We start from the raw sequence: 11,737 nt of genomic DNA on the forward strand, positions 1-11,737 counted from the left end.
GTTCAGGGAAGTAGATTTAGGATGGAGATAAGGAGGAGCTGCTTTTCCCCAGAGAGTAGTGAATCGGTAGAGCCTGCCTCGTTCAATATATTTATGACATTGGATAATTTTTTGCATAAAAGGAGAATTAAGAGTTCTGAGAAGACAGCAATGTTGGGATCAGCCGCAATCTTATTAAATGGTGGTGCAGGTTCGATGGGCCAGATGACATGCTCCTGTTCCTATTTGCTATGTTCTTGCCATTCCTCTCCAGCTTTATGATGATGTCCTGCATGATGGGGAAGTCACAGAGCCACTAGTACTTTTGCTGTCTAGTGCAGGGAACTGTATCTATTTGCCAATGTATATGATCACCTGCTGTTACGTCATTACTTCATACTTCCTCCAACCTGAATGGCTCCCTGCATCATGTGCTGTGGTCAGTTTGTTCATCTGCTCTGCAGTCCTTCACTACTTTAGTCTTTGGGATTCATGAGATGGAATATAGTATTTGCATTTTCCTATGTTTTGAATTTAAATAATCTCATGATCAAAATTAATAACACACGCAGACTTTTTTGGAACCACTAATAGGCATTTACTTTTTTGGAAATAGTTTTGAAAGAATGTGGAAACAGTGCTTTAACACTCTTCGTTTTGATTTGTTCAGGGAGGAAAGGTGGAGAATTGGCATCTGCTGTCCATGCTTATACTAAAACTGGAGATCCATACATGAGATCATTGGTGCAGCACATCCTGAGCCTGGTATCGCATCCGATACTTAATTTTCTGTACCGCTGGATTTATGATGGAGAGTTAGAGGACACATACCATGAGGTAAAACTTTTTAATTTTTTTGTGTCGATGCTCATTTTTGTTTCTGTGCTGCTCTGCTCTGAATGGGAAAATTTAGTTTATGTCTTATGCCAATCACGCTCTCAGCATTTAGGCCTGCTCATGTTTCCCAAACATCTATTCCCAACTGTTTCATTTTCTTCCTCCAGACTTTCACAACCAGGTGCCTTATTGGAACCTTCTCCATTCTTAACTCAGAAGTCTTTCCTTTCAAGAATTATTTGTACAACAGATGTTTATTGATGGTCACAGAGGTAACGCTTCTGGAAGTCAAAACACAAACTGTGACACTTGGGGAGAATTGCAAATTTGACACATTAGATGCTAAGCCATTTGTCCTTTTAACCCTACTTCCCAATTAAACAGTATTAGGGCTGGCCCTCTACTTCATCCATTTGTCATCGCACCCACTCAATATTTAAAACCCAATATTCCTTGATTATCTTACTCTGAGGTGTTATGAGCCCAGAGGACTCCAAAACCCAGCAGCAATAAAAATTAAAAACAACTTTTGTTTTGGTAAACAACATCTTGAAAACAAAAGTTGTTTTTAATTTTCCTTAAACATAATAACAGGATCAATCTTTAACTTATTACTATTAACTTAGCTTAACATAACCCCCTTCTAATTCTAAGCACACATGTGTGTAATGTGTATATGTTCAGGAAGGTTCTTTGTTTCACAGTCCAATCATTCACTTCTCCAAGCAATTTTTGTACTGTGCACAGAATTTAACATTTATGAATCTTCATCAGGCTTTGGTGTTTAAAGTTAAATGATTACTGCTCAGGAAGTTTCTTGCTGGTTTCAGTGAGATATTTGTTGCTCGTTGGACAACACAAACTGATTCCTTCCAATCAGTCACTTCAGTGTCTTGCTGAAGAAACTTGCCCCATTATAGGTTTTCCAAATGATAACCTCTTCTTCCAGGTCACCACAGAGTTCCTTTTGTTTCCCTTATTTCAGGATAAACACTCTAGCTAGGCATTTCCTCTTGTAAGGACTATAAGGGTTTTTTTGAACAGGCTGAACTCAGAACACAACCAGTCATCAAAATGGGGTCTTTGAACAAGCCTGCCAGCTTTCCATGTTGCAGCCTCAACTGCTACTGTAGAACTGATCTCTCTCTCTCTCTCTCTCTCTCTCTCTCTCTCTCTCTCTCAAATCCTGCTTTTTTTCCTCTCTGCTTGTAAAAACCAAATGTCCTCTCCCGAGGCTCCAAAACCAATCTTTGAAAGATCTTATCAGTACTTGAGCCTGGACTCTGTTCCATTTGCACCTACTTTTGAAGTTCTTTCCAAAGTAGTTCCATTGTCTCTGCAAAATCAACTGGAGCCTCTGTATAGCTTCAGCAAAGCTCTTGCATTTTAAATGAGATGTCTGTTTGTAAAGAGACCTACACTAACCTCCCACAATCTATCTCTTTTAAAGATATATTTATCCATGACCATTCTAATATCTCCGTAACAGTACAAGTCAGTTATTCTCAAATTTGACCATCGTCATTGAGTGTATTAACAGCTCTTTAAAAAACAAAATTTAGTTCAGAAATTTCTCTTTCTAGTGTAATATGGCTGATGTCTTTTGCTGAGTTTATTTCCTCCTGATCTCCCCCCCCCCCACCACCATCACCCCCTAACTGAATTCTAGATTTTTTTGCGACAATCTGAAATATTTTTTCTTATAAAATGTATGACCTCACATTTACCAACATTGTACATAGTTGAGAGCCCAGTATTGATCCCTGTGGCACCCAACATGACAGCCAGTCAAGGAGAAACTGTTCCATATATCCCTACTTTTTATCCTCAGTTTATCCACTGTTTCTCCCCTATCCCAAGAACCTTTATTTTATCTAATGTCCTTTAAAATGGAACCTTATCAAATCCCTTTTGAAATGCCCATCTGTATTTCTGACTGGAGGGCCATGTCTCATCGTGATTTGTGTTGGGAACCCTGTTGTTTGCAGATGATACAAAGATTGGTGGAGTTGTGGCCAGTGTCGAGAGCTTTCAAAGGATACAGATCAATTAGATATGGGCAAAGAAATGGCACATGAAGTTTAATTGAGGTAAATATAAGGTGGCGTACTTTGGGAGGTCAAATGTCAGGGGAAAGGACACAGTTAATGGTAGGACTCTCAAAAGCAACAAACTGCAGAGGAATCTGGGTGTCAAGGTCCACAGCTCCTTGAAAGTGCCCTCGGAAGTAGATAGTGGTAAAGAAGGTGTAAAGCATTCTTGCCTTCATTGGTTGGTCATTGATTATAAGAGCAAGAAAATCATATTGCAGTCATATAAAACTTTGCTTTAGCCACATAAAGTATTTTGTGTAACTCTGGTTATCCCATCACTGGAAGGATGCAGAAAAGGTACAGACGAGATTTACCATGATATTGCCTGGATTAGAGAATATAAGGAAAGGGGAGAGGTTGGACAGGCTTGAGATGTTTTCTCTGAAGCATTGGAGATTGAGGGGTAACCTTATAGAAGTTTGTAAAATTATGAGAAGCACAGCACGTGATATCAGCCAGAATCATTTTCCCAGGATAACAATGTCACATACTAGAAGGCCTGCATTTAAGGTGGGGGGTGGGTGGCATTTAAAGGAGATGTACGTGAAAACTTTTGTGCAGAGTAGTGGAACTAGGTTAGTTAGCGATGGATGTAATCGTGCTCCACCGGCTATGGGCAGGAAGGGCCTGTTGCCGTGCTGCATCTCTAAATCAATAGGTGCTCTCTTTTAGCATCAACATTTGTATTACTTGGACAGGCCTGGTCTCCACACGATCAGACATTTCCACTGTTCTCTCACTTCTCCTTCACTCATCAGTTTAGAACAGGTTTGTTCCTTTTCCAGTATTGATTAAAGGAAAGCAAGCTGAAGCATTAACTGGAGATGGCATTTTACAGCGACGACTCTTCAGAGGCAGCTCTGATGGGAATAATCAAATATTCCTGCTCAGAACTCACAAAAATCTACCAAAACATGAGACACACAAAAATAAACCTACCTGACAGCATGGATTTCCTAAGAATGCTAGAAGACCTGGGAACCGGCAGTTGTGGCAGAGGCTGGTACTGTTACTACAACGTGGGGGCTTTAACCTGCTCACCCAGGCACTCCAGAGGCAACGTGTGAGCTCTAAACTACCCACCCACATAGTTACAACTGCAGCATCTCGAGAGCAATGTGGAAGCTTTAAACTGCTCACATAGTTACCATTTGCAATACCACTGGAGTTTTAAAACAGTGATCAGACCAGCCAAACATCAAATTACCAACAGCGGACCCATGGGCCAGGTAAAGAAGACCCAACCGCTTGGATGCATAAGGGGCCTACAGGTCAGGTTGAGACGCTGGGATCTGAGGCTTCCGCTCCCTACCATCCTACTGGCCAATGTACAGTCTTTGGAGAACAAACTGGATGAACTCCAAGCCAGACTACAAAATCAGCGAGTCATCAGGGAGAGCTGCATGATGTGCTTCAGAGACTTGGCTAAATGCGGGCATTCTGGTCGGCACTGCAGCCCAAGGGATACACCCGCCACCGTGCTGTCTGAACACTGGCATCTGGAAAAACCAGGGGAGATGGTATTTGTGTCATCATCAATTCACCATGATGCACAGACGTGATGGTTATGTGCCAGTTCTGCGATCAAGTGCCACCCACTCTACCTGCTGAGGGAGTTCACCGCCATCATCCTGGTCACAGTGTACATTCCACCCAGGCTAATGCCAGGCGGGCACTAGAGGGACTGAGCACTTTGAGACAACACATCTTGATGCCATGGGACAGTACATCCCGATCATTGTAGAAGACTTTAATCAGGTCAACCTGAAGAAGTCTCTGATAAACTATCACCAACGTGTCACATGTGAGACCAGGGGAAGCAGCACACTCGACCACTGCTACACCACCATGAAGAATGTATATCGAGCCACACCACAACCACAAGTCTGAACACCTGGCTGTACTCTTACTCCTGATGTACAAGCAGAGAGTGAAGACCACAGCACCAATGGTGAAGACGGCAAAATGGTCGAAGGAGACAGAGGAGTGTCTGCAGGACTTCTTTGCATTGGTGGATGGAACATATTCATCCATAGACTTGAATGAATATGCAACAAGTGTCACCGACTTCATAAGATCTACATGGATTTGTGTGCGCCCACATGTTCATACTGGGTGTTCTCCAACCACTTGCTCTGGATAAATCAGCGTATATGCAACCTGCTAAGGGAGAGAACAAGAGCGTTTAAGGACAGGGATCATGATCTTTACAAGAAGTCAAGGTATGACCTGCGGAAGGCCATTTCTGAAGCAAAGTGGAAATTCCGAAGGAGGCTATAATTGGAGACAGATACACACCAACTATGGCAGGGGCTGCAGGACATTGCAGCCTACGAAGAAAAGGTAAATGCTATAGACAGTTGAGATGCTTCACCATCTGATGAACTGGACACTTTCTATGCAAACAAAATAGTATCTATCAGAATCCCTGAAAAAGCTGAGGACCCTGTGGTGTCCGTCTCTGAGGGTGATGTCAGAACTTCATTCAAGAGGGTGAACCCTCGCAACACGACAGGCCCAGATGGTGTATGTGGCAGGGTACTGAAAACCAACGCCAACCAATTAGCCGGTGTGTTCATGGACATTTTCAATTACTCATTACAATAGTCGGAGGTCCAAAGGGACATCAATCATCCCGGTACCCAAGAAGAGTAGTGTGAGCTGCCTCAATGACTATCATCCAGTAGCACTAACTTCTACAATGATGAAATGCTTTGAGAGGTCGGTCATGGCCAGAATGAACATGTACCAAAGCAAAGATCTTGACCCATTGCAGTTTGCCTATTGTCAGAATCGCTCCACAGCAGCTGTAATATCACTGACCCTCCACTCAGCTCTGGACCACCTTGAATACAATAATACATACGTATCATTATTTCCTCTGTGCTGGCCGAGAAACTACAAACTCTAGGCAACTGGATCCTTGATTATCTCATTTAAGACCATAGTCAGTACGAATTGGAAACAACATCTCCTCACTGATTATCAACATAGGCACATCCCAAGGATGCATGTTCATCCCACTGCTCTACTCTCTATACACCTATAACTGTGTGGCCAGGCATAATTCCAGTGCCATCTACGAGTTTGCCGATGGCACCACAGTTGTTGGCAGAATCACAAATGGCAATGAGGAAGCGTACAGGAGGGAGATAAATCAGCTGGTTGAATGGTGCAACAGTAACAACCTTGCAGTCAATGTCTGCAAAACCAAGGAGATGATTGTGGGCTTCATGAGGAAGTTGGGAACATGACCCTGTCCTCATTGAGGGCTCAGAACTTGAGAGGGTCAAGAGCTTCAAATTTCTGGGTGTCCACATTTCCAAGGATCTGTCCTGGAGCCATCACGTTGATCCAATCACAAAGAAGGCTTGCCGTCGGCTATACTTTGTTAGGCTCTGAGGAGATGCGGCATGTCACCGGAGACTCTTGTAAACTTCTACAGGTGTACCGTGGAGAGTATTCTGAGCAGTTGCATCACTGGTGTGGAGGTGCCAACTCGCAAGAACAGAATAAACTGTAGAGGGTTGTTAACTTGGCCTGCGACAACCAGGCACCAGACCACTCCATCGAGGAGCTCTACATGAGGAGGTTTCTTAAAAAAGCAACCACTATCCTCAAAGACCCCCACCACCCTCTTCAATTTGCGATCTTCGTGGGGGGGGGGGAGGGAGGTACAGGAGCCTAAAGGCGAGCACCCAACGGCACAAGGACAGCTTCTTCCCCACTGCCATCAGATTCCTGAAGAATCAATAGTTTTATGAACCCAACGACACAGTCTTATTTCTTGTGCCCTATTATTTTTTTTCCTTATAGTGATGTAGTTAGATGGTATAAAACGAATGTACAACTGTTATGCTGCCACAAAACACCGAATTTCACGAGAATAAATTCTGATCCTGATTCTTTTTCTATCCCTCTTGCTGAGTATTTCCAACATTTTCCATTTTTATTACAGCAAGACCAGAGTGTTGTATGGGCCAATTTTATAATGACAGACAGACCTGTCAGAACATAGTGAACCTATTACACTCCTCTATTTACACTTGCGTGAGTAACAAATATTCCTTAATTTTGTCTGAGAAAGCATCAACTGCATTCGTGTCACCTGAATAATTTCACATCACAGACATCCCTTTGTTCCTTTCCCTGCAAGCTTAAAAATGCTACTTTTCGCCCTTCTCCATCTTTTTTAAAAGGTCATCTCTTTGCATATGTTTCACTGTTCAGTAAGATCATGGCTGCTCTGATCATAAGCCTCAGCTTCATTTCTAACTACATTTCAGTAATTTCTCCTGGAGTCCAAAAGAACTAACTCAGTCTCCATGAGCTATCCATAGCTTAGCATCTAGAGCTCTTTTTGAGAATAATTCCAAGATTCAAGAGTTGAAGAAAAAAGTTTATAAAATCACCAGAGGTGTTGATAGGCTAGATAATTAGAATCTGCCCCCCAGGGTAAAAAAAAAATGTCACATATGAGAGGACATGTTTAAGGTTAGGAGGCAGTGCAGGTTGGAGTTTACGGGAGATGTGCAAGACAATTTTTTTTAAAAACACAGAGTATCGTGGGTGCCCGGAGTGGTCATCAGTAGAAGTAGATGCACTACAGTAGAAGACTGAAAATCCAGACTATTGAAGGATTGGGTTGGTCCGGAGTTTAGTTTTTTGTGGATTCTTGGGTAGTACTTTTAAAATTCAAATTTAGGGAGGAATAAAGAAGAGATGGACAGGTAGCTGTTAATAGTTTATACATTAACAAATACAGCATGCTTCATTGAGGAAAACGAGAAGTTTTAAAGAAAAGTCAAACCTTGACAAAAATGTAAACATAAAAATTTCACTACAAAAAATGACTAAAGCTTGCAATTATGTTTAAAAATGAACATGGTAAAAGAAAAAGAAAGCAGAAAGTATTTTGAATGAATTAATTATTTATTTTAAGTTTATTGCAAGACATTTTCATTTAAAATACAAGGTTCAGAAAACATTTATTCATTCATATCCGTGGCATCTTTTGTGTCTGTTGCACTTCGTGTGGTTGGAACACTTGCAGCTTCTTGTCGCTTGTTGCCACTCTGCATCGGTGGCGCTTGCAAACGCATGCACAACAAAAATCTCGCTAAATTTGACCAGTTTGAGTTTTTGAAAGGTCTGGACTCTGGTGTGGTCCGGATTTCTGGCATCTTGATTTTTGGACTTCTACTGTATTAGTATTTAAGAGACTTCTGGATTGACACATGAATATGAAGAGAATGGAGGGCTGTCATGTGCAAGCAGCAGAGTTTTAGTTTGATATGGACATCATGTTTGGCAAACACACTTGAGCCAAAGGCTCTGTTCCTTTGCTGCACTTGAGCCGCAGAATGCACCGGCACAGAAACAGGTCCTTTGCCCCTCGTAGTCTCTGCCATACTATTATTCTGTCTTGTCCCATTGACCTGCACCTGGACCTAGCCCTCCATGCCCCTCCCATGAATGTACCTGTTTAAATTTTTCTTAAATGTCAAAATTAAGCTCACATTAACCACTTCTGCTGGTTATCTATTCTATGAAAGTAATCTGAAACTCTGTCCCCAGATGTGGACAAATGCCAGGAACATGTTCATGCTTTCTAGGCCCATTTGAATCCAGTATTTTGATGAGATCACATCCTTGTTCAAATCTCTGGGATGCTTGGTTCCTTTTACTCAATCTCTTCTCTCTGTCCATTCCATTCATTCCAAGAATCTCTTTGGTGAATCTTCTTACCCCTGCAAGACTAGGAAATTCTTCCTTCAGTGAGGAAGCTAAAACCATGCAAAGTACTGTCCATATAGTCTTGTCAAAGTTCTGTAGTGTTACCACACATCTTCCTTTCTCCATGACCCTCTGTAATGAAGGCCACCGTTCAATCAGCTTTCCAATTAATCTTTGAACATGTATTCTGGTTTTCTGTGTTCTTTCTGTGAAGTCACCTGTTCTCTCTCAACATAAACTTTGGATTCTCAGGCCATTTATAGAATATGCTGCTTTTCTGTGGATAAATGTTTCTCTGCATATGCAATTGCAAAATGTTAGCTTTGAACATGTCTAAATCTCTTGTATTGCTTTTCAATTCCTGTATCACAACCACAGTAAACAGTGTAAGAATAATATGCAAAATTAGAAGCAAAGCTGAGATAATTTGAGGTGACAGGATCCAATAGGCCATAGTCTCCAAGAATGTATAGGAACAGTGGGTTAAACACATAAATCTGCAAATGCTGTGCCAGCAGTTTACACAAAAATTCAGGAGAAACTCAGCAAGTCACACAGCATTGTTTATGTAGTAATGAATGATAAAGATACATAACCAACATTTGGGCCTGAGCCCTTCATGAAGTTTTGATCTAAAAGCTGCCAGGTGGCTAAATAAAATGGTTGGGAAGAGCAGAGGGCTACAGACAAATGATTGTAGGTCAATAGGGTGGGAGGCCACAGGGGAGAAAAGGCTGAGAAGTGATAGAGGAGGGGATAGCTCTGAATGAAGTGGGGGAAATGGAGGGTTGAGGAAGTCAAAAGGGGATGTGGAGGAGAGGTTCAGAGGAGAGTTGGGGAGAGATGAGAAGGTCTGAGAACTAGCGGGATGGGGAAAAAAGGGGGAACTCAAAGGAGTAGATGGGGGTGAGTAGGGAGAAATGTGACCCTGAGAAAATGGCCCTGATTTTATGCCCAATGTATGCCTCTTATCATTTTCTATATTCTATCAAAGTTTCCCCTCGGCCTCTGATGTTTGAAAGTAAACACTGAGTTTGTCCAACTCTTCTTTTTTTTATTTTTTTTTAATTTTTTATTTTTCACACCATAAATCACAATAGCCATGATATACACTTTTTCTTTTTCACACATTTACAGTGACTTTTTCTCCCCCCCCCCCCCTCCCTCCTCCCAAGCCACCCCCCCACCCCCACCCCCTCATCCATTTTAGGTATACAATCTAGGTTGCATTAATTCAGTCAGACAATGTTGTCATTCAACAAAAATACACCAGAAATTCTACAGAGTCCATTCTTTTCTTTCCTTCTCCTTCCATCAACTTAGGTAATGTTTGTCCCCGGTAGGTTTTCGCTATTGTATTTAATGTAAGGCTCCCATACTTGTTCGAATATTTCAATATTATTTCTTAAACTATATGTTATTTTTTCTAATGGAATACATTTATTCATTTCTATATACCATTGTTGTATTTTCAAATTATCTTCCAATTTCCAGGTTGACATAATACATTTTTTTGCTACGGCTAGGGCTATCTTAACAAATCTTTTTTGTGCATCCTCCAAATCAATTCCAAATTCTTTGTTTTTTATGTTACTTAGGAGAAAGATCTCTGGATTCTTTGGTATATTGTTTTCTGTTATTTTATTTAATATCTGATTGAGATCATCCCAAAATTTTTCTACTCTCTCACATGTCCAGATTGCATGAATTGTTGTTCCCATTTCTTTTTTACATCGAAAACATCTATCAGATACTGTTGGGTCCCATTTATTTAACTTTTGCGGTGTAATGTATAGTCTGTGTAACCAATTATATTGTATCATACGTAGCCTCGTATTTATTGTATTTCTCATCGTTCCAGAACATAATTTCTCCCATGTTTCCTTTTTTATCTTTATATTTAAATCTTGTTCCCATTTTTGTTTAGTTTTACCATTTGTTTCCTCATTCTCCTTTTCTTGCAGTTTAATTTACATATTTGTTATAAATCTTTTGATTAACATTGTATCTGTAATCACATATTCAAGGTTACTTCCCTCTGGTAAACTCAGATTGCTTCCTAATTTATCCTTCAAGTAGGATCTCAGTTGGTAATATGCCAGCGCTGTATCTCCAGTTATATTGTACTTATCTCTCATTTGTTCAAAGTTACAGGACGATTTAGAGCATTGGAAAGATCTACCACTAACACTGATAGGAAGGATAAACTGTATTAAAATGAACATTTTTCCAAGGATATTATACTTATTTCAGGCACTGCCAATACAACTGACAGAAAAATTCTTCAAAGAGTTAAAGAAAATAATAAGGAAATTTTTATGGAGAGGGGGGAAACCGAGGATAGCACTAGATAAATTGACAGAATGGTATAAACAAGGAGGCTTACAATTGCCAAACTTTAAAAATTATTATAGAGCCACACAATTAAGATACCTATCAGATTTTTATCAAACAAGGGAAAAACCAGACTGGACGAGATTAGAATTAGATAAAATAGGGGAAAAGATACCTGAACACATATTATATAAATGGGACGAAAAATTGGTACAACATAGAACTTCTCCAGTATTACATCATCTCCTCAATATTTGGAAGAAGATTCATGTAGAAAGAAATAAAACAAATTATCAATTACCAAAACTAATATTGACGCAAAATAAGCTACTCCCTTTTACAATAGACAACCTTTCCTTTAGAGAATGGGAAAAAAAAGGGATTAAAAGAATAGAAAATTGTTTTTCAGGAAGTAGATTCTTATCCTTTGAACAAATGTCCAACTCTTCTTAAGGTTAATATTCTCTAATCCTGGCGAACCTCTTTTGCACCCTCATTAATATTCCGAATGTATCCAAACCAAAGTTTTATACAGCTGCAGTGTGACCTCCCAACATTTATACTCTAATCATTATTGCTGTGACTGAAGATGTGTAATTTTGTTCTTACTGACCTTAGAAAAATTTTTCAAGGCTGTTTTCACCTTTAGCTTCCTGCTACAAAACCATTTCACTATTTGGTTGAGATCTGTTCTTGTGATTTCTGAATGATCCAAAATGATTAAATGTTATTTAACTTGGAAGAGAATTGTTTTTTCT

The 11,737-nt window shown here is 40.3% G+C and overlaps 1 protein-coding gene across 4 annotated transcripts in view; it reads left to right on the forward strand.

Annotated features, from left to right (window-relative positions):
- Positions 1 to 11,737, forward strand: part of tubgcp3 (tubulin gamma complex component 3) — a 153,759-nt gene that overhangs the window by 79,850 nt on the left and 62,172 nt on the right. For all 4 annotated transcript variants that reach the window (XM_069890395.1, XM_069890391.1, XM_069890392.1 and 1 more), the window contains one exon: positions 650 to 816. In XM_069890395.1, coding sequence (XP_069746496.1) covers positions 650 to 816 — 167 coding nt within the window. The remainder of the gene's footprint in view (positions 1 to 649; positions 817 to 11,737) is intronic.

This window comes from Narcine bancroftii, chromosome 7 (genome assembly GCF_036971445.1).
Source record: "Narcine bancroftii isolate sNarBan1 chromosome 7, sNarBan1.hap1, whole genome shotgun sequence".
Lineage (NCBI taxonomy): Eukaryota > Metazoa > Chordata > Chondrichthyes > Torpediniformes > Narcinidae > Narcine > Narcine bancroftii.